Source organism: Pristis pectinata, chromosome 24, assembly GCF_009764475.1.
Source record: "Pristis pectinata isolate sPriPec2 chromosome 24, sPriPec2.1.pri, whole genome shotgun sequence".
NCBI classification, from domain to species: Eukaryota; Metazoa; Chordata; class Chondrichthyes; order Rhinopristiformes; family Pristidae; genus Pristis; species Pristis pectinata.
The window spans coordinates 24,836,683-24,861,155 of record NC_067428.1 but is presented as its reverse complement, the minus strand read 5'-3'; the positions used below and the strand labels follow the sequence as shown (position 1 = coordinate 24,861,155).

The 24,473-nt window shown below is 39.8% G+C and overlaps 1 protein-coding gene across 1 annotated transcript in view; it reads right to left on the bottom strand.

Moving 5' to 3' along the window:
* fgf22 (fibroblast growth factor 22) overlaps positions 1 to 23,553 on the bottom strand; it is a 100,463-nt gene extending 76,910 nt beyond the window's left edge. The window contains exon 1 of the mRNA XM_052037925.1: positions 22,933 to 23,553. Coding sequence (XP_051893885.1) covers positions 22,933 to 23,221 — 289 coding nt within the window. The 5' untranslated portion in view covers positions 23,222 to 23,553. The remainder of the gene's footprint in view (positions 1 to 22,932) is intronic.
* Positions 23,554 to 24,473: the final 920 nt, after the last annotated feature.

Genomic DNA, 24,473 nt, shown 5'->3' with positions numbered 1-24,473 from the left:
TGATAAGACCTGTTCCTGGATAGAGGGGGCTCCCTTGAGCTCAAGATTACAGTCCAGCACTGCAGCTATTGAGCCTCTCTCCACTATTCAGTTACCCTCCATCATTGATTTGGGGCTCAGAGCAAGTTTGAAAATTATCATATTTCATGGAGAAGGAAATGATGCAACTTCCCATTTAATTATGCAGCTATCAAGGAAAGAAGAATTGTGTTATAAGCAATGAAATCAATAACACTTCCGGGCATCTGTGAGTGAATGATAAGGAGGTCTTGTAAACTCCATTCCATGCAAAATGGCAAATTACAGATCTGCTGAGGTCAAGGAATATCAGATGTACTTTACTTTTCAGTGGGACAAACACATTTGAATTTTTGACAATCATACTCTTTAAAAAGCTAACTGCTCTTTGTACAAAGCTGTCCAATACAACCAACAACAGCTTCCATTCAGAAAAATTAATCACTAATCACATTACACACTTACACATTTACAAAACCTCTTGGGAACCAGGAGTCATGATGGCCTGAGCTGGTTGATATTTTCCTGTTAAATGCTCAAATGCTGGTTTGAGTATAAGAATTTAAAATGTGCTTAAGAGTACAGAGAACAATAGTACATTTGGGAATGTTGGGAATGATGCTTTCTTCTTTCCTCTGTCTAAAATGACTTTGTTTGAACGCAAAGCATATCTTTAAAAAGTCTCATGACATAAAAATTAAACATGGTGCATTTATAAAACATGTTACCTCATTTTATGCCGTTGTTAACAGTTGACAATGGACTGGTATAGGCTTAGTGAGACTCTCTGTGGAATGATGAATTGAAAACTATTCAGTCAGACGGTTAAAATATCATCCACGTTCATTGCAACTGAGCTTTATTCTTGTAAGGACTGAGAGGGAAGAAAGGATAAAAGCCAGCCTTCGCCTACTGGTAATTCTCTCAAGAGTGCACCATCAGCTGTCAACATTGCAGATAAATCAGGGATCGGGTTACTAACAAGAAGGAAAGGTGAGGAAAGATAGTTGCAACTGAGCCACTAAATCGGCTGAGAAAAATCCGCCCATCTAATTTGGCATGTGGTTTGCTTAAAAGCTTGCCAAAACAGAAAACATTTATGCCTGTGATAACAATTATTCTTTTTGTTAAAAGGCATTTTCTGTCAAAAAATCTTCAGCTATATCTGTTTACACATCAAAGACTAGTTGCAACTTTTTAATTGTGCCTTATTCTATCTCAGATCCTGTACATTACAGCAAATTCACCACGTGTGTTTGCTTTTAATGTAGATTCATGCTGCAGACCTTGTTTAAGCAGCTCCCAATCTATGCTAAAATGTCAACTCTGTCCATTAATCAGAATTTTTGCATTTATAATAGTTAAATTTTATTGGCCCAGATCTGTTTCTTGTTTGAGTGTCGATGCCAAATTTCCACAATTGTGCAGCAGTATGTAGTCAGATCCCACAGAAAATGAACAGTTTATGTGGGTCTGAAGGGATCTTGTCACTTATACTGGAGCAAAAATTTATTTGGTTAATTGTATTTCTCCTTCGGCAGCTCTTTTCCCCCACCATTCTTATAGGTTTCAATGTGGTTTAAACAGCTTGTGGAAGATTAGCGAAGTGACTATTATTCATGTGTGGGCTGTTGATACTGCATCAAACAGGCTGTTGGTACTGCATGGATCCAGAGGGGCATCCAAAACAATCCCAATACTTTCTCCATATGAGATAGATTTATTCCAGTTCTACGAGTTGCTATTGGTGATTGTAAATTGTACAGTGAAAGGAAAAAGTTGCAATTATATTGCATTTTTCATGACATTCCAAAGCACTTTACAACCAAGGAACTCATGAAGTGTAGCCACAGTTGTAATGGAGGCATGCAGCTAGCAATTTGTACACAGACCTGACAAAGAGCAGGTAATCTCTACTGGTAATGTTGGTTTGGGGATAAATATTGTGCACTTCTCCAGGAAGAACCTTGTTCTTCTTCAAAGTTGTGCCTTGGGATCTTTTGCATGTTCCTGAAAGAGCAGATAGGGTCTCACTTTTATGTCTCACCAACTCCAACAGTGCATCATTCTCTCAGTGCTTCATTGAAGCGTCAGCCTAAATTTTTGTGCTTACTTTTTGGAAGGGTTCAGTCGTCCAGAAGTAACAGTGCCTGCAACTGAGCAACAATTGAAATTCATCAGGAACACTGTTTAATTGTTCTTTTTTCAATCTTCAACATCTAGGGAGGTCAAGGTCAATTGTAATATCTTCCATCTCATTGCTAGCTGAGATTAACTGGCAGAGCAGAAATCAGCAATTGAATCTGGGATCATTCTGGTCAAGCTGGTAATTTAATAACTCAATTTAGTAAAACTTGGTTACAATCTCAGTTGTCCAAGCCTTGGGAGATATATGGTTTCATATCGTGGTTTCATACCTTTTAGACAACAAATAAAGATTGAAAAGCAAAATACTGCAGATGTTAGAAATCTGAACAAGAAATAGAAAGTGGTGGATATACTCAGCTGGTTTTACAGCAGCTGTGGAAATTGGAACAGAGTTAACATTTTGGGTCAATGATCTCTCATCAAGCAATGGCCCTACATTTTGAGCAATGCAGTTTATAGATTTACAATTACTACTTCTGTCTCCACAGATATTGCCTATCCCGCAGGATGTTTCTTGCATGTTCAGTTTTTATTTCATTTGGGGTTGGAGGCCACATGTTTGCATATATAGGGGAGTGGCTAACTAACAGAGAACAGAGAGTCGAGATAAATGAGTCATTAGTGGTGTGCCACATGGATCAACACAGGGTCTCAACTATTTAAAATCTACACTGACGACTTGGATGAAGGGATCGGCTGATGATACAAAAATAGATGGGTTAGCACGTTGTGAGGAGGACACAGAGAGGTAGGATATTGATTGGTTAATTGAATGGACAAGATGTGTAAGGTGGGAAAATGTGAAATTATTTACTTTGGAAATAAAAATGAAAAAATAAATTATTGTGATACTGTAAAATACTGCAGGTGATCCCAACACATGAAACATAATGTTAGCATGCAGGTACTACAAGTAATTAGGAAGGCCAATGGAATCTTGGCCCTGATTACGAAGTGGCAAAGATTTGATGCCACTTTACAGGAGGTGGTGAGGCCTAGAGTTTTGGTCTCCATATCTCCGTAGAGTTTGGTCTCCAGATTTAAAGAAGGCTGTGCTTATATTGAAGGCAGTTCAGAGAAGGGCTTTTTCATAAGTCAACCTCTTCATCCCAGGAACCATGAGTAATATTGAACTTCCACAAGGATTCTCCTGATTTTCTAAAGGTGTTGAGAGCTCTGTGGAAACCCTGAGAAACAGTATTAATGGCCATAACCAAATAAGTATAAAAATACTGTGGAAAATCAACTGCTTTTCCATATCTTTACTTCCAGTAAAATTGTAATTTTAACAAAGTGTATTTCTGATTTCATTAACTGAAGTGGCCAGATAAACTCTTCCCACATTATGGTGACCGTTTTATTGATTTGCTGGTGACCACCATGAAGCTACTGAAATGAGCCAAATCTATCTGGCTGATTAACATCTCTCACCGAAGGAAATCTGCTGCCCTTGCCTAGTCTGACCTATATGTGACTCCAAACTCCCTAGGAGCTGATTCGTAAGTGCCTTTACAGTTAAGGCAGTTGCGGGTGAATAATAAACACCATTGTTGCTCACATTTCACAAACAACTAAAAACAAAATATTGCTTTTTTGTAAATTAACACTGGTACATTAACAATGGTAACTCAGGTCTCTGATATAAAACAATTTTTATGTTTATTTCCCCAAATGACTTAATCTCTAATATCCAACCTGCCAACCACTCACAAAAAAAACACATAATTAGCAGTTTCCTCTTGCTCACACAGTTCTCAGGGTCTGATGACCAGTTAGCGACCAGCCCACAGAATGATGGCCTTCTGCTTTAATCAGACCAGCATTAGTGTGGCTGCAATGTTTTCCATATTTCATCTTCTTCTCCTCCTATGTTTAGCCTCATACTTCTGTACTCTCTAGACTTGGAACATATGCTGTGGGGAATATTTGCTCCTAAGTCTTATTCTCCAGCTGAACTCAACTGTGTTTATTTTACTACTTGAAGGCATTATCTTTGTTCTCTGTAAGCATGGTGAAGGATTATGATTGGCTATTAACTATACATTTTCTCTCAAATGAATGGTACAACTGGCTAATACAGTCTTGGTTCAGGTTAAAAACCTGATGCACTGTTTGATTTGTTGTTTCTGGTGCTTCTTTTGTTCTTGACTGCTTGGACGCAAATGGACTTAGCAAACATCCTTACTCTATTGGAGGTGGGACAGGCACAAAGCTAACTTGTGACAATCAAGTCCTGAAATTAAAGTGGAGGAAGAAAGCAGTTAAAATTCTCCTTTGATTGTGAAGATAAATGGGGAAGAGAGGGACGGAGGAACAAACACGTGTTGTTGCAAGTTGACTGCAGGTTTGTGGTCATGAGCTGCCTTTATTGTTCTCAACCATAGTCCATTTGTTCTTGGCACTGTTGGCCAGGCATGTAGAATATAGAACATAGAACACTACAGCACAGTACAGGCCCTTCGGCCCACAATGTTGTGCTGACATTTTATCCTGCTCTAAGATCTATCTAACCCTTCCCTCCTATTTTTCTATCATTCATGTGTCATGTAAGCTCTGTAAGATTCCTATAGCCCAAATGGTGAAGATCAGGAGAGGCAAACCAATTACAATAAAATTATCATCAAGTATTTTATACTAAATAGATAAGAACAGCTCTGTGTATATGTAAAGTTGCAATCAATTTAATGGCTTTTTGGAGGTGGAGGTTGGTAAACATCATTGATTGGGGAAAGGGTGAAGTGGGATATTGTGTGAACTTTATGATCTTGGGAGGAGGAGTAAATGTTGCTCCTTTGATGGGGAGTGGATGGTAATATGGGTCCCAAAGGAAAACCCAACAAGTGAATGACATAAAGGTGACCAATGTGAGATGGATTCTGGCACTGGACTGGGACCTGCTCAGGGGGCTCAACTTAAATCATGCTATGCTGGTGTGTTGGCAGCCCACTGATTCAAACAGCATTTAAGACACGGTGTCCAGACATTTTGACACACATCCAAGGTCCTCCGTGCATTAGGTTACTGACCCACATAGGAACTAAGAACAAACTAAGATCTTGACCTGAAACATCGACCATTTCTTTTCCTCCACAGATGCTGCCTGACCTGTTGATTTCCTCCAGCAGTTTGTTTTATGTTCCAGATTCAAGCATCTGCTGTTTCTTGTGTCCCCAACAGACTTTGCTGACTTGCATGGTCCTCAATTTTCAGTAACATTTGATTTTACATAGTACAAAGAATGTGCTGTTTCTAGGCATTTATCTTATTTGCTGTTTGTATGTTTGTATTATGCAAGCCACTGACGTCACCCACTGACTGCCTCACTCCCCCAATTACAAATCAGCCCGGGCCCCGTATCTTGCCAGTAACCCAACCTTATGACCCAAATGACCCACCTCCACCATGCTTCCTGCCACATTCCCGTACTCCACCAGCATGGCTCCAAACTTCTGGGACAGTAATCACACCCCACAATTCTAGGCCTGGGGATGGTCCTCTCTTTACTGTGCTGATACGAACAGATTTGCTACACTAACAGTCTATTTGGTGACAAAGTTCCCTCTGAGACCCTTGGTGGTTTGCTGAGCTAACCAGTGAATAGCTATACATTACAGAGTTTGAAGAAACCTAATGTGCATTGCAGTGGTTGATTTCAGCTGGGAATGTTAGCATTGATGCCCCTGGGTTAGAACAGGGTGCATTACAACTTGGATTCCTGCATCCAATCACCACCCTAATATGTGCAGTCTGCAGCCATGTCCCTCTCACTCCCCCATTCAAATGGAGGTATATTCCATTTTTAGAAAAGGTTTGATAAAGTAAAAGAAGGGAAGAATTTGATAGCAGTATATTTAGTTCTACCACAGCATTTCTCGATAATTTCCAGGGCTAAATGTAAAGCACACATGGTACAAAAACATTGAACTGATTAGCCTTGCTGAAAACTTGATTATGCTTTCCATAAATGCAGGAGATCAGTAATATAATTTTGAACCATGTACTATTTCTGCTTTGTTTATTTTATTGTAAATTTGAGAGTCTTCAGCTCCAACAATATGTGTGGGCATTTAATTAACAATTAATCTGTGATCCTTAATCAGTTACAACTGGGATATGATAACCCACCCATAATTTCTGAATTTACTGATGACATTTTGCTCTAGATTCAATTAATTTTATGCTGGTACTTTTAATAGAGAAATGGCAAGGTAATTGATACAACAAGATCTAGAATTATAACAACATTGCAATTAATGCAAAGTAAAACATTCAAACACAATGTTGTGTAGAGTCTAATTACATGGAAGCTTATGCTATTGCTGGTTGGAACGCAACATTAGTTTATCAGCTATGTATTTTACTACCATCTGGTTTTGTTCTTTATTGGCAATCATTTTAACATTTGTCACTGAGTAACAGATGAACAACACAAAAAAATAATATGCTTTACACCTATGTTGATATTTATTTCCCTCAGAAGTCAGGAAACTAAGGAAGATATGAAATGGGTGTCTCTCATATGTTTTTCACTCTGTAATAGATGTTAAACTGCTTCCTGACAGCTACAGTAGAAAGGTAATCAGATAGGGTGTAAAATGTGGCCAGTCCATGTGTCATTAAAAGTTAAAATGACTTCATAAAGTGGTACTCTCCATCTTGGTGGAGATGCTCAGATTGTCCAAATTGAGGACTTCTGGTTAGTGAAGCCTGATTCCAAAAATGGCAAAGTTCAAGAACTGAGAGAGAAGTTCATGGTCTGAATTCTGAACTGTCATCCAAGTATCTCACAGCTCCAGGGAACCACACTCAGTCCTGGCCTTGGATGCAGAGTGTGTGGAGTTTACGTGTTCCCTCCATGACTCCATGGATTTCCGCTAATTGCAACTTGCACATTTTAAAGACAAGCTGGTAGATTAATTGGTTAGTGTAAATTACCCCTTCAGTGTAGGGTAATGCCAGAGTGAATCAAAGCAGAGTTGATGGGCATGTTTGATAAAGGATAAATTTCAGGGAAACAAGGAAATGAAGGAAAGGGGGAATGGGACTAATGGGATTACTCCTCTAGCTGGCATAGACCCAATGGGCCAAATGGCCTCCTTATGTGTCACTATAGGAATAAAATTTGGCATTAACTATATTTCAGAAGCTGGATAAGCCAATATATCAGACAAGAATTTTTTTATTTAAATTGTGGTTGTTGTGGCTTAAAAAAAAACAATTTTGTGGTACCAAATAATGGTAAAACAAAGCATTGGAATCCAAAGCTTGGAGCAGGATTCTTGGATGCCACCACTGTTGCTTCCCTTGTCATTATGCATGTACTCATTGGAATCTAGGATGCATTTCACCAAATTCTAATTAACAGTCCCTATTTTAGGCAGAGAATGGTTAATTTGCTACCATCATTTTGTAGTTAGTTGTACTTTGTAAATATCTTTCTCAGCCAGATTAAAAACTCCAGACTATAAACACTTACGTTATTTTAATGAAGCAATGTCATTCTATTCACCGTGTGGCAAAGTGCAGCCACTGACCCATTTCATAAGCATTCAGTTCAGAGGCTGTAAGGGAATCATTGTCAGGGAGGTGGCATCCACTTTATCTCTGTTGTTCATCCATCCCAATTACAGCTGTAGTCTACCCTCCTTCCTTCCGTGATTTCCCTATGGATGTAATCTGAGTTCCAAAGCAGTCTGTGTTTTCCCTGGTGGCTCAGTTGGTTTACACATCTGAGTTAACTACCAGTTGTCAAAAGGGCCATCTCCTTGTGATGTCCCAGTAATCTGATGGTCTAATGGGTACTATACATCTGGATTCTCCCTTAGTATCAGCTATGGTTCAAATGCTTGTAAACTTACCTCTCAGTCACAAGAGAAATGAGCTAAAAAATCTAAGTTGCTAGCCCAGTATAGTATTGATGGAGTGCTGCACTGTCGGAGGTGTAGTTTGGTACTAATAATCATTATAAAATGTTACAAAGAGTTGAAGTAATTTTAAGCCTGGCCCACCCCACTAAATATGATGTGTTTGGGTTAGATGAGAAATTAAAAGTTTAATTTTTTCAGACTTTGCCCAACACTCTCTCACTCCTCCCCACAACAATTTCTAGATTTAACAGAAGTACGCTAGCTCTTACATTATGTTGGCTGGGTTTTCCCAGTTTTGTCAAACTTGAAAGGTAAAAGGAGGCCTCTGTTGCTACTTCTGGTGGAAGATCCGCATAAAATACTGAAGATCAGCAAGTCACTGAAACGTCATTTGGAGGAGTTGTTCAGCCTGTCTACTGAGGTGGATGTAAACATTTATAGAAAATTTGCACAAGCCAACACTTCCTTAACAGAAAGATTATCTTTGCTGTCTGAAGTGCTTTGCTGTATGCAATTGATTGCATCTAACCCTGCATAACAGTGATGCAGAAAGTATAGAATCACAGAACCATACAGAAATAGGTCCTATCAGCCCACCTCATCCATGCCAACCATGATACCTATCTACACTAACCCCATTTACCCACTTGTATCCCTCTACGCCTTTCCTATCCAAATATATATCAATGGATAAAATCAATGGATATTATCTCTATTTGTTACATTATTGAGTTGAACTAATTAGCAAAGAATATATTACTAACTTAAGACCTTGTTAAAACAGGTAGCGCAAGTGTATTGATCTGGAACATTAACTGTTTTTCCTTCCACAGATGCTGGTGACACGCTGAGCGTTTTCATCATTTTCTGCTTCTAGTTCAGATTTCCTGCATCTACAAATTTTTTTAATTTCCAAAGAAATAAACATCACTCTGTAATGCTAAAAATATTCACACTAATCTATTCAAAATATAAAGTGTTTGACAGTTTCATCTATTGAAGATTTCCCTTTATGTCTTGTGGATCACTGAGTTATAATAACATTTTAACATTAAACATGTATCCTATTTGATGTATGAACATAGTTTCATCCTTCATCTTCCTCCTACTGCAGCATTGCCTGTTTAATACCTATAGCTTAGGACAAATCAACAGCATATAGGCTTATACAGATGAGGTACACATAGCTAAGCAGATAAAGAATTTACGAAGTTTACAGACAGAACTTCCTGGTCTTGATTTCACTCCAGCAAAGACTGATTAGGCAAAATTCTTCTGCCTATGGCTTCACATGTGTCAGACAATAAGAATCTGGAAAGACTCGATCTTTCTTCTTGGGCCGACAGCTGAAACTTGGTATGCTGGCATTGTGAATCAGGACGGCTAAAGGTAATTGGCATGGGAAATTGGAAAATGCTGCACTGTGCAATTGGAGTTCTTCTGTGGTTGGGACTGAAGCACATTTTGAGGACGGGTTACACTTGGGTCACAGTTCATGGTCTTACAGTGTACAGATGCAGTCTAAGGTGCACACAAAAAAAAAGGCACGTCCTTGCATCCAACATTTATTGTTTTCCATTTTACTTAAGCTTCCCAAGCTCTGTTCATGAATTTCCACAGAATAAAATGGATGAATTCCAAAGATCCATAGCCCTCTGAGAGAAGAAATTCATTCTCATCTCAATCTTAAGCAGGAGCCTTTTATTCTGCAGCTATGACCCCTAGTTCTACACATCTCCACAAAGGGAAGCATCTATCTTGTCAAGCCCCCTCAGGACCTTGTATCACTCCATAAGATCAACTCTTATTTTTCTAAATGCCCAATTTATTTTTTCATTCATTAATCCCTTATTTCTGGAATCTACTTAGTGAACCTTCTCTCCATTACCTTTGAGGTATGTCCTTCCTTAAATGAGACCAAAGCTTTAAACAATACTCCAAGTCTGGTGTCACCAAAGGCATATACAGTTGTAGCAAGACTTCCAAGTTTTGTTCTTGTTTTGTACTAGTCTTGCGTAAAGTCCAAGCTTCTACTTTCCTTCCCAATTACTCTACGTCCTCATTGTGTAGCTTCCTCCCTACAACATAAGTGAGGGTGTCAGAATGTCTGCTGAGCCTTTTACAATGGTGGGTCCTGAATGCTCCAGGTCTCCTTAGTATGATACCATTGGACATCCAAATGATCTTAGATTTGTGGGATGTTTTATTCAGATACACCTCTGAGGGTGCTATTGAGAACCTATTCAGAAGCCACTGCTGTTGGCTCTGTATACTGAGTCCAATTTCACACACCTGGTGGATCAGAGGAGCAGACGTGTTAACCGAGAGGAAAGCCTTCAGCTCTTGCCGACTACTTCCTGAATTCTGGGGATCATCCCCAAAGGCTTCAATCCCTGTCCCCTCTGCTGCCAGTGTCATCTCCCAGGTACCAGCTGGGTTCACCAGTTGATTGAGAGCCAGGTTGGAAATGGAACTAAAAAATTAACCAGGGGCTGCCTTGACCTCCAGCCTTGCCAAGCTTCTTAAGTCTGCATCGGACAGTAAGGGAATCTGACAGGGTTTGTATTCAAGTGGATTAAAGAGAATTTTCACCTAATTCCATGCAAGAGCACAACAGCAAGCCTCTTTGTGTTTCTGCCATTCCACAATACATTTCACTCCCTCATGAGTGGTTCGGCTCTCAAATTCACTTTTCTAAACTGGGTGAGGTTTACAAATTCCCGGACACACCATTGTGCAGAGCACCAAGCAGAAGAGGTTCCACCTTTATGGGAAGATAAACGGACATTGTTGCCATCACAAATTCATAAATATTTCATGAATATTTTGTACTACTGACATGGAGTCAGTAGGGAACAGGTCTATATTTCCCCAGTATTCCTATATTTCCCAGCAAATTCCCAGCAAAAATACACCTTTATTAAATCAACACATCTGAATGTTGATTTCATTTGAGGCCCAAGACCTGCTACCTTGCCAAGGGATGGTATGAAATAAATGGAATTTTAAAAAGTGGGTTTCAGGTTCATTTCCCATGGTGAAGGCTATAATCTCCCAAACAAATTCTTCTAGTTGTGCAACATATATCCATATATGTTGCACCAGCAGTGATGCCAAATGTACTTCAGAGAAGTAGCTGCACATTTTCTGAAAGAGATTGATTCTGGTCAGCTAATAAAGTCAATGAACTGCATGGAACTAAATTTTGGATGTAACGTAGCATGCTTAGTGCTACCAACTTGGGTGTATTTCTAGGTTCATGTTATCAACTGCAAAATAACAACTGACTGTATTTTAACAATTTGTTGACAGTTATAGAACATAGAACAGTACTGCATAGTACGGATCCTTTGGTCCACGATGTTGTGCCGACTTACATAAACCTACTCCATGATTAATCTCACCTTTCCCTCTGACACAGCCCATAGCCCTCCATTTTTCTTACATCCATGTGCCTATCTAAGAGTCTTTTAAATCTCCCTGTTGTATCAGCCTCTACCATCACCCCCGTCAGTGCGTTCCAGGCACTCTCTTTGTGAAAAACCTACTTCTGACATCTCCCCTGATCTTTCCTCCTCTCACCTTTAATGGATGTCCTCTGGTATTGGCTCAAGAAATATAGACAAAAGGGTTAAATTTGTCATGCTTTGGTTAACACGTAGAAAAAAATTTGGGAGAAAATTCCAACTATCACAGGTTGGAATATTAATTGGCCACTGTAAATTGCCTCTAGTGTGTGGGTGAGTAGCTGAATCTGAAGAGTGTTGATGAGACTGATGGGAGAATAAAAAATGGAATTTATGTAGGATTACTGTAAATGGGTGGTCAATGGTTAGCACGGACTTGGTGGGCTGAAGGGCCTGTTTCCTTGCTGTATCTCTCTATGATTCTATGACAAGTCAGCTTTCTCCAATGATGTGATGAGGGTGAAATGTAAATTGGTAGCATTTCAGAATCAAGAGGTGATAGGTTCAAGTCTCTCTCAGAGCCCTGACAACAAAAACCAAGGCTGACAAATACTACAGTGCAGGACTGAGGGAGTACTGCACTCCTGGAACACCAACCTCACAAATGGGACATTAAAACAAGGCTCTGAATGCTTTCAGGTGAATATAAAAGATATTGCAATGCCATTGTGAAGAAGAAGGGAGTTATGCCCTGGCACCCTGGCAGGTACCTACACCTCAACCAACATCACTATCTGGTTATTATCACATTCCTATAGTGGGAGCTTGCATCTTTCCTAAGTTACAACAGAGACTACATCAAGGAGGTAAAATTCACCGTAAAAAGACATGAAAGCTGTTATGTGAATGCAAATCTTTCTTTCTTCTTTAAAGTGCATCTGGTACTTACAAAACTAGCACTCTGGGGAACTAATTGTTGAAGAAGGCAAAAGGGCATACCTCCCAAAGAATTACCTAAAAACAGCACAATAACTGTACCTTTGATGCAATTTGAGATATCTTCAACTTTCAGTCAAAATAATCACGACTTCTGCAGCAGATATCAAGGAAGCAAAAATTTGAAATGCTTAAACTTACAGGCACCTTGGAACAGCTTCACAGGAAAAGGATTTTTTAGTTTGTCCAAATATACCATGCTGTGGTGTATCTTTATTCAGAACAGCTGCAATGGTGTTCAGTTACAACAACAGGTAACCTAGAAAGCCATGGCTGAAACATTTAGATTTTAACCCCTTTCTGTCATGAGTTGCTCAAAAACAAGATTTGATTATTCTGGCTTGCAAGGCTTTCCACAATGCTTGGTTCCCCCACTGTGGCTAGATTGATCAAAGATATTAGTAAATAGATTGTCTCAGGAGATGAAAACAATCTCAAACACTTTGGTGTTGTCTACATTCTCAGGACAAAGGTAACACATTGGTGAGGCCACTTGCATTGTCTACCTCTAGTTGCCCTGACAACTGAGTCACTGCAAGACCACGTCAGACGGTGTTAAAAGTCCACCAATTAGTGTGGTACAGTAGTCATTTAGGCCACTCCAGCAGTAGAGTGCAGACATGGCAGAGTATTGATAAGCCAGTTGGACTTTTAATGGTGCCAGGACTGTCATTGGTCCTTCTTAATTAGTGACAGCCCAAAGCTGATCAGAATTAATGGATTCAATTGCACAATTAAAAGATGGTCATTCTTTGGGATTCTACTCTTGTTTCATAAACATTACACTACTTTCAATCACTTTTAAGCAAATTTCATCAGCTATCAAATACCAACGCAATTTACCTGGTGAAGCTTTGAACCAATTGCTGGAGTTCTGCATTAAGAACATTTGGTGAAGTGAGTGAAGGAGTTTTATTTTGTGCATAGATGAACCATAATAATGCACCTTTTAAAACAGCAGCAGGGCTGGCACATTTAAATTGCTGTGGAGACAAACATCATTCAGCCCATGTTCTTTATACTAATTCAACTTTTGAAACAAGTAGGACTAATGGGAATGATAATAAACCAGTTTACGTTGTATTCTTCATTTAGATTAATAAACTGTTCTTCTTTCTTCCATAACTTTTTAGCACAACTTATGCACACTGCTATTAGCTGGCAAGGACTACAATGGCTCATACTGCAAACAGCTTGTATCAACATTTTTAAAATTTTAATTTTTATTCACTTGTTTAGTAAAGTGCAAAATGTTCATGTATTTCAGAATTTCATCTTATCCCAAGGTTCCTTCGGCTATTTGCTTAATTGTATGAATACCAATATTCATGTTTAATTAAGCAAAAAGGGTTATATAAGTTATGCATTTTCAACTTGTTTAATTTTACAATTAATTCATCAGCAATAACCTGCATATAGCATAGGAATAATTTAGGAATACCAGACTTGACACTTATGCATTCTACTCTACACTCCATCTTCCATCCAGGCTAAACTCACCTTAACCTCTGTTGTTTACCAAGATGGATGTACAATCTGCAGATAAGGATGCTCCTTCTAAATCAATCCACCAAGTGCCGCATATATTTAGCATTGGGAAGCGCCTTCCAGCCAATTTGGTCACTCCCATGGGAGAACACTTACTGTTTTATTTATTCCTTTACATGACCTGGATGTCTTTTACTGTCAACTCAAATTGCCCCTGAATTGAGAAGGCAGTAGGCAGTTAAGGGTCTGGAGACCAGAACAGGTAACCATGGCAGATTTCCTTCCATTAAAGTGATTCGTCGGCCAGATGGGTTTTTACGGCAACTTGGTGGTATCATGGTTAGTGAGGTCATTATTTTTTAAAAAATAAATATCAGGTTTATTTAAATGCCACAGTTTCTATGCAACAATGCAAATTCCACAGAATTATGCACATAGTTTCCCAGATACTTCTGTTCTTGTACCCCATTTGGAATTGTGTCATCTAGCTTATGTTCCCACTTCTCTATCTTCCTCACCTTTCACTATGCTGCCAGGTTTTGTGTCATTTGCAAAATTTTTGAAATTTTGCCCAACCTCTTTTTTTCCATTTTGTTGGATGATAAACACCTTATCAAATACCTTTTGGAAGTTCATACACATGACATCTACTGCATTTCCCTCATCAATGCTCTCTGTTACTTTACCAAGAACTCCATCAAGTTATTTGGACATGCTAGCTACTTCTAATCTATTTACTTGCAAAAGTGACTGTTAATTGTGTCCTTGATCTTTGTTTCCTAGATCTTTCCCCAATACCAAGGTTAAAGTGACTAATCTGTAATTCTATGAGCAGCAGCTGTAGTCTCCGAGGTTGTCGTGAGAGTGTGGGAACTTCACATTTAAAGAAATAAGATGAGCTTGTAAAATAAGCAACATGTGGTTTAATCCAAAGGCACGATAGTGTTTGGTGGTTCATGAAGAAATGAACCACAATATCCTGTTATGCACCCTCTTCTTATACCTGATTGTTAAGGTAAAATAAATCAAGAGGAAAGAAACTTTAAAGATAATCTCAGTATACCACTAATGGGATTCACTGTTACACTGAAAGAAGAAGGCTTTCTGATCCATCATTTCATTATCTAATTGAAATGACTGGTCTGCAATGACTGAGTTTATGTCTACAACCTTTTTGTGAACAAGGGTGTAACATTTGCAATGTTTCAGTCCTCGGGCAATGCCCCTGAATCAATAGATGTTTGGAAGATTATAGCTAAGGTCACTGCAATTTTCTCCCTTATTTTCCTTAGCAACCAAGGATGCATCCTATCTAGATCAGGTGAGTTATCCACGTTAAATGCAGCTATCCTTTCTAGTTCCCCCCCTTTATCAATTTTCAACCCATCCAGAATCTCAATTACATTTTCCTTTGTTGGGACTTTGCTAGCATCTTCTTTCTTGGTGAAGACTGATTTACTCATTTAGTAGCTCAACCCTTCCATCTCCCTTCATCAGTAAATGTCCTTTTTGATCTCTGATTGGCCCACTTGTCCTTTTCCTGCTTATATGCTTACAAATATTTTTGGATTCCCTTTTATGTTTGCTGTTAGTCTTTTCTCATATTTTGCCTCTTTGTTTTCACTTTGAACTTTCTATGATCAGTCTGTTCTCACTGTGCTAACAAACTGCCACCTGTTCTATGCTGCCCTGTTTTATTGGTTATCTGTTTAATCTATGCTGGAGCTTTGACTATAATTTTCTTAGCCTTTTCCCTCATGGGAATGTACCTTGACAGTAGCTGAAACATCACCACTCTACAGCCCTCCTCTTCCCCATTTTTCACTTGCGGTTCTGTCTACCAAAGCTAGATCCCAGTTTACCTGGGGTAGTTCTGTCTATAGATTCATAAAGCACAGAAACAGGCCCTTCGGCCCAACTTGTCTATGCCAACCAAGATACCTATCAAAGCTAATCTGAGTTGCCTGCTTCTGAAACCTTTCCTATCCATGTACTTGTCCAAATGTCTTTTAAAAGTTGTAATTGTACCTGCTTCTACCACCTCCTCTGGCAGCTCATTCCACATATCCTATCCACCACAATCTCTGTGGGAAAAAGGTTCCCCACAGGTCCCCTTTAAATCTTTCCCCTCTCAGCTTAAACATTTGCCCTCTAGTTTTAAGCTCCACTTTCCTGGGAAAAATATTGTGACTATCTATCCTATCTATGCCCATCATGATCTCTAAAAGGTCCACCTTTCTTCACTTCAGGGAAAACTGTCCCAACCTGTCGCTCTTTATAACTCATGCCCTCCAGTCGTCTGAATCTTCTCTGTGCCCTCTCTCGCTGTCCTCATTACATTCCTTCTCTAAATGACTATTTTACCTTGGAATGCTCTATTTTTTTCTATATCTTTTCTAAACCTGTGATACTATGAGCAAACCTTATGGGATAGCCATTATGTCACTGTATAGCATGGCCAAAACTGACCAAAATCAATCTTTTCAAACCTTTTTGATGTTTTAATTGATATGAATCTTACTCTGAAAATGTTCATATTAAAATGTAGACTGGCATTCCAGTACAGGAGTACTGCAACTGTCCTTCAGATGAAGCATTAAACCAAGGTTCCATCTTTCCTTAACATCCTTCAGATGAAGCATTAAACCAAGGTTCCATCTTTCCTTAACATCCTTCAGATGAAGCATTAAACCAAGGTTCCATTTGCCGTCTCAGGTGGAAATAAAGGACCAAATGACACTTCTTTGAAGAAGAACATGTAAGTTATCCTCAGTGGCCTACCCTATAATTACCCCTCTCCCAACACTATAAAGAACAGGCGTAATGGTCTGTTCTTTATGGTGTTGGGTGAGGGGTAATTATACACTTATTTGTGGGACTGCATTATGGACAAGTTGGCTTGCCATAATTCCTGGATTATCATAGTAACTGTTCTTCAAAATTACTTATCTAGCTGGGATGTTCTAAAAGGAACATGGGTGGTACTATGTAATTGTGACCTTGTTTTTTTTCTTTCCTTTTGATTTATTTTACCTTAACAATCAGGTATAAGCAGAGGGTGCATAACATGATATTGTGGTTCATTTCTTTGTGAACCGCCAAACACTATCGTGCTTCTGGATTACACCGCATCTTGCTTATTTTACAAGTTCATCTCATTTCTTTGAACGCGAAGTTACCACACTCTCACGACAACCTCAGAGACCACAGCCTCTGCTCATAGAAGGTAGAGGTTCCTCCGCTAATGAAGAATATTCATTTAATACACACATGGATAGTCGATTATGGGGGAGAGAAAAGTGTTCCATAAGAATATATAATGATTGAATAGGTTTTTTTTGTCTAAATAAACCCCAATAAACTTTGAGATACGTATAACTTTATTCTATGAGGCAATTTTAAAAACGTTTGGACAGGTACATAGATAGGAAAGTTTTAAAGGGATAGTTTAAAACAAAGGACAAATGTGTTCGTCATTGCTTTTATTGCATAAACAGTAAGCAAGTAGAGAACATTTTAAAGTTTACATGCTGCTTCAGCTAGTGTAAAGGAAGGAAAGGAAGGGTAATACAGAAAGCAGCCATAATTTTTTCCTAATGCCTATAAATTCATGAATTGGGTTGTAGAAATAATCTACTGTAAGTAAACCATAAATGATATACCCAAAAAAATGTTAACATCATTTTCTTTATTATTTTAGCTTGTCAATGATAATCACTGCTACCATGGTGTAAATTGCATGATCCTTTGTTTCCATTGCTGAATCTACCATTCTTAGACAGATCTGTGCTTGGCATTGAATTGATCAAAGTGCCTTAAAAGTGGTAGAGGAGAGCTGAGGCTGGAGAAGCTGTTAGAGTCACAAAGCAATACAGCTTGGATTCAGGCCCTTCAGCCCAGTGAGTCCATGCCAACCACGGTGTCCACCCATCTAGTCCCAATTTCGTGCGTTCAGCGCATATGTCTCTAAACCCTGCCCCTCCATGTACCCATCCAAGTGCTTCTTAAATGATACTATTGTACCTGCCTCAGCCACTTCCTCTGGCAGCTCCTTCCATATACTCACCACCCTCTGCATGAAAAAGTTGCCCCTCAGGTCTCTTTTAAATCTTTCCCCTTTCACCCTAAATCTATGCCCCCTAGTTTTGGACTCCCCTACCCTGGGAAAAAGAATCTTACCATCCACTTTATCTATGCCTCTCATAATTTTAAACATTTCTATAAGGTCACCCCTTCATTCTCCTGCGTTCCAAGGAATAAAGATCTAGCCTGGCCAACCTCTCCCTGTAACTCAGGCCCCCTAGTCCTGGCAACATCCTTGTAAATCTTTTCTGCACTCTTACCCTTTTAACCACACTTTTCCTATAGCAGGGTGCCCAAAACTGTACACAGTACTCCAAGTGCAGCCTCACCAATGACTTAATACAACTGCAACATAATATCCCAACTCCTGTACTCAGTGCCCTGACTGATGAGGGCCAGTGTGCGAAATGCCTCTTTCACCACTCTGTTTACCTGTGATGCTGCTTTCAATGAACTATGCACTTGTACACCTAGGTCCCTCTATTCTATTACACTCCCTAGTGCCCTACCATTCATAGTATAAGTCCTATGCTGGTTTGACTTTCCAAAATGCATCTCTTCACACTTATCTATATTGAAATCCATTTGCTACTCCTCGGCCCACTTCCCTAACTGATCAAGATCCCCCCGTAATCTACAATAACCTGCTTCACAATCAACAACATCTAATTTTGTGTTGTCTGCAAACACTGATCAAGCCTTGTGCATTCACATCCAAATCATTTATATAAATAACAATAAGAAGTGTCCAATACCAACCCCCTGTGGCACACCACCAATCACCGGACTCCATTCCAAGAAACAACCTTCAACCACCACTCTCTGCTTCCTACTTCTGAGCCAATTTTGAACCCACCTAACTAGCTCTCCCTGGATTCAATGGCACCTAACCTTCCAGACCAGCTCACCATGTGAGATCTTGTTGAAAGCCTTGCTAAAGTCCAAACAGACAACATCCACTGCCCTACCATCATCTACCCTTTTGGTTACCTCTTCAAAAGACTCTATAGGGTTGTCAAGCATGACTTTCCATGCACAAAGCCATGCTGACTCCTAATCAGACTCTGTCTATCCAAATGTTGGTAGATCCTTTCCCTCAGAATTCCCTCCAGTAGCTTCCCTACTACTGATGTCAGGCTGACCAGCCTGTAGTTCCCTAGCTTGTCCTTGCTACCCTTCCTAAACAACAGAACAACATTAGCCACCTTCCAGTCTTCGGGAACTTCACCAGCGGCTAACGATGAAGCAAATATCTCTGCAAGGGCCTCCACAATTTCTTCTCCAGCCTCCCACAAAGTCCGAGGATGGACTCAGTCAGGCCCTGGGGATTTATCCACCTTAATGTGCTTTAACTCTGCAAATACCTCCTCCCTGGTACTATGAATTTCCTCCAAAACATCTCCACTAGTTTCACTTATCTCTTGAGCAACCATGATTTTCTTAGTAAACACCGAGGAGAACAATTCATTAAAAATCCCACCCGTCTCCTGCAGCTTGAAACATAGGTGTCTCTGCTGATCTCTATGGGGACCTACTCTCTCCCTAGCCATCCTTTTACTCTCTAGCTGTTGGCAAAGTCTGTCAGCAAGTCCATCTCAAATTATTCTGGGCACCTGAGCCTCTAGCTTCATAAGGGAAAACCATGCCATGTTCTTTTTTCTTTCCACCTCTCCCTAATCCAGGGGTTCAGATGCCAGTTGTGGACCCCCTCTATCAACCTTCTAAAAATTGATCAAATCAGCATATGAAGAGGGATTTCAACTGTGACTTTCCCAATGTCTATGCTTCAATTCTCTAATGGGCCGTCCATCTGCCGACTGATACATCAATATACCCTTTTTATCTGCCTCTCCTTTCCTTGTTTTGTCCATGTATCAGTGGCAGGGACACGTCTGTTCATCAATGGAAACAAGTGAAACACATCACATGACATGCATGATGCCATTTACACTGGAGTGGAATTATCATTTATAACCTGAAATAATAAATAAAATGATGCTCTGTGGCTGTCTGTTCATGTCAGAAAACGTCTGCATAAAATTCTTAAGCAACTAACTTTCCTGCAGCAAGTGATTTGTTGTTGCTTAGACATAACTAGAAACCAGCTTCTGGGATGTTTTACACAAAAGTCTTGTGTTCAAAAAGTAATGTCCACTAAAGAGTTGTTTCTCCATCTCAGTAGTACTCTTGCTTCTTGGGTCACATTGGTCTCCAGAAAATAAATAGCACAAACATTTAGGCTGTTCCTGCAGTTTTGCACTGTCAGAGGGGCTGTCGTTTGGTTGAGAAATGAAAATGGGGCCCCATGTGTATTCTGGATGTAAAATATCACTTGATGCTATATCAAAGAAGTGAAGGGTGGTAAATGTTCTCTAGTCAGTATTTAACCCCAGTCTCACAACTACCAAGTAGATTGTCTGGTCCTTTTCACACCAAGCTTGTGGCAAACTATGTGCAAATTTTTGCCATATTACATCAGTGACTATACTTCAATAGAACCTCACTGGCTGCAAAGTATTTTAGTATATCCTGAACACAAAAGGTGCTATATAGATGCAAGTCTTCCTTAATCAGTTGCTTTCTACGTATAAATATAAACTTAAAAGGGACCTACGTGCTGACCCGTTCAGAAATCTAATTGGAAAATCTTAAGCATAGATTAATTGCACACACAAGTGCTAACAATTCCAACCTCTGAGTAACATCAGAGAAGATAAAACTATAGGTCAATGCCAGGAAGGGTGAATCATTGAGTCAAGGCTCGGCCACAGTATCAACTCCACCTCTGCACAGTCAGCCTCGCCAGATGAAACTACAGCTTGAATTCTTTGTTAAAAGATTGTCGTCTCCTCTAGTCAGGTAACCCGAAGCTCCAGCTGATGGGAAAATGGGCGCAGAGCCAATTTTCAAGTTTATGAAATGGGTTCAAGTTCAATATTTCTGCTGTCACTTTAGAGTGAAGACTGACATAATGTCCAGATTGAAAAGCATTGCTCCTCTCCAGCTGGCAGCGTTAAGGCTGATAACTGGGAGGTTTCGAAGCTCTGGTTTCATTTACATAATTGTGCAACTTATACAATATATTTTACTGCTGTTTAAACATCTCATGATAGAGGGTTGAATTCAGTTTCATTAATCACTGATTCATGTTACCGGGAGACTAAAAAAGGTAATGGGAATGACCTCTCCTGGTCGTGTTTTTAACAAGGCAACACCCAGAAAAGTGTCTGAAGAAAATGTTCATTTTCTTTTTTTTCATGATTCTGCTCCCACTTCAAGCGGTTTTGCCCTGTCCATAATGACCTCCTCCAACTAATAGGAAACATCTCCGTCACCTCTCCACTCTATCCATGGAAGGCATGTACTTCAAGGAGAGCTGACTCCCTGGCTACTTTTCCCCTTTCATGAAACAAAGAGCAGTGCTGTAAGCTGAGGTCTTCCCTACTGTGACCTGGATAAGAAGAGGTTAAATTCACTCCAAGCCTGAGTGAAATGTTTGCTTGATCAACCAAACGTTGTGCACAGCAGAACAGCAGAGCCTGTGGGCTTCTGCCTTGCAATTTCCTTAAGTGGTGAAGACCTGGTCTTCAGCTCGAGTCAGCAGGAGGAGACACCCCACAGAGCATAGGCACTTCCCACAGGATGTGAAAATTGGCAGGTGATTCACCCAGTCCGTTCTCTCACACCTCTAAGCCACTGTTTATTGAGTTTAATAGTGCCCAAGGATGGTGTGTGGTGCTGGGGGAGGGGAGCGGGATGTGGTGGTGGGAACCAAACAAACAGGGAACCAGAGACATATTCAAAATACAGATAAAATTATAAATTAGAAATTTGCCTTGACAGTAATTAGTCAAATACAGAAAAGGTACGCAAAGTGCAAAGCGATCCATCACTGGAACACCAGTCCAAATCACATTAAGTACCCAATTTTAAAGGAACATGCACAATCGGAAGCTTTTGCTCATCTCTATTTAAGACTATTGCATCACTGCCCTAAAACCCTTATCGCTGCATTTTTCATGAGCATCCCTGTCTAGTGTCTTTTTTTGCAGTCAATAACATGTAACATCTGTGCACTGTCCTGTGCAGGAGAGTGGACATAAAGCAGAGACTCATTTAAATGTCTCGTACAAGTTTTTAGCAAATGAAAAAAGACCGAAAGTGATGTTTAAAAAAAAAGCAGGCAACATGTGCCAAATTAAACTTAATGCTGCATTGAGAATTTCTGCACGATTGCCGCTCAAATTGTGGATGTAAGTTAAAGATCAGTGTTAATGTCACCGTTCTATATCACTATGTGTCTGCACCTTTAAAACCTAGAACTATATTCCAAAAGTAAAATGATAAATCTGGTAGCTCAGATTGTAAGCCATGTGTTGTGTACACTATTGGCAACTTAAATGAAAATGCAAAGATCCATGAATTCATATTAGTTCCCACCAACATTTTAGAAAGCATTTTAATATTCCTGCAGTACAAAGCTGGGAAAACCACTGACCTGTTATTAGGCTAATTTTTTTCTCAGGATTAGTTAGAGTTTCCCAGAATGAGAAATGACGGGATTAGAAAACTTTCTTCACTGACATAACGTGCAGATTCCCAAAAATGATACTTCCCCACAATGACTTCACCAGCATGACCAGGAAATGCTGCCAAGATAGCACGAAATCCCAATTATCCTCAATCAAACATTGTACTGCTAAAATGAATGAAACTGCATTCTCATTGCTGCATAGGGCATCCAGTATTTAAAAGATAGCTGTAGAATAACTATTTCTGCCCCACCAATATTTAACGGGATCACTTGATGGCAGTTGCAGGATAATTATTTCTGCCCCACCAGTTCCTCCTGCCCATCACCACTACTGTAGCCCTAATGATCATTTTAGAATCATGTATTTTAAAAGAAAAGTTTGGTTACTCACTGTTCAGACAGTTCTTCTTTCTGGTCCCATTTACCTTCCCTGTTCTGTCAATCTTGAGGAAGTACTTAGTGGCAGAATAGAGTCTCCGCCACCGCACATCACCCTGCAAGTGGTTGTAGCTGCGCGTGTGGCGCTCCAGGCTCGAGGAGCAATTTGTAGCATCCAGCGTTAGCGCATCTTCGGACTCGCCACGGCAGCTGGCGGACACCGACCAGGCCAGGGATAACACAAGGAAGCAAGCAAGATGAGGCAAGGGAGAGACACCTCTGGTCAGCATCCATTTCCACATTGTAGTAAAACTCCTGGAGTGGGATCTAGGAAAAGACGCATACTGAAGCAGCAATGAATTCACCTGGGCAAAGCGAGAGGTCCTCACGAAAACTTCCCTTCAAAACACGCTTTCCATTAATATGTCCAAGTTGCCCTGAAACTGTTACATCCATGACCTAGTCACACCTGAAGCATCAGACCAACTGACTTCAGTAATTCCTTTAAGACAACTGTGCAGATTTCGACTGGGTGTGCAGATTCCTTCTTCACTGGAGCTTGCTGCAATTTGTACAGGAAGGAAAGAAAGAAAATGAAAAAAAATACTTCAGTCTTGAGTTTCTCAATTCTTCTAAATTTGCCTCATTAAAATGAGAGTCCTGAGAGGCTGCAGCGTGTGGGAAGGAATGGTTGTGTTTTTATCAGCACTACAGACACTACAAATCGCAAGCAGCTTGTCATCTGCTTACCATTCCACTGACAGCTCAGAAAGGGGTGGCCTTTTCAGATAGGAGGATGTTTTTTTTGTCCTTAACAGCCAGTAGTTTGTCGCCTGGTGATAGATATGTCATCAGGAGGGTTGGGCATTGACTCAAGTCACTTTTCCAGCAGCAGCACAACAGCTGCTTGAGTCAAGCTCACCTATGTGCTTTCAAATTTAATGACATTATATAGCCTTCCTTCATATCTCCTTGCAATCATATCTTACATTGCCAAATAATAATAACTCAGTTGTTCCTGATATGTAACAGAAGAGTCATATGTTTGTTCCATGGGAATTACATAGTGTTTAAAAATCCATTCATCATTTCTTACATCATTGCAAAGAATTCTTAAATGGGCACGAACATTTATTAATACTCTGAATTCTTGCTTTTGCCTATTGGAAACTGGTGTATCAATGCTAAAATGCTCATCTGAAATACCTCATTCTGTTATGTGAACAGTACAAATGGGACAACTGAAGAACAGGAGAGAGGAATTTTAGGCCAACACAGTATTGTTCAGAAGTTGCGATTCCACAGTGTTTTTTCACTGCTGAGATAGATCCGTGCACTTTTTTAAAAAGTTGCTTAGTATTGCAGACGTTTTTTTAGAAGTAAAAACTCAGCTTTAAAAATTGAATTACTGCCCATTTATTCCTGTCTTCCAAAGATCTTCAAAGAATCAAAGCCAGATTAATGTGGCTGATGTCCTCTAGGGACTCTCAGTACAGTGTGTTGCTGTGCGTGTGTGTGTCCCTTCCAAAGTCAATCAGTCCTATTACTCTTATT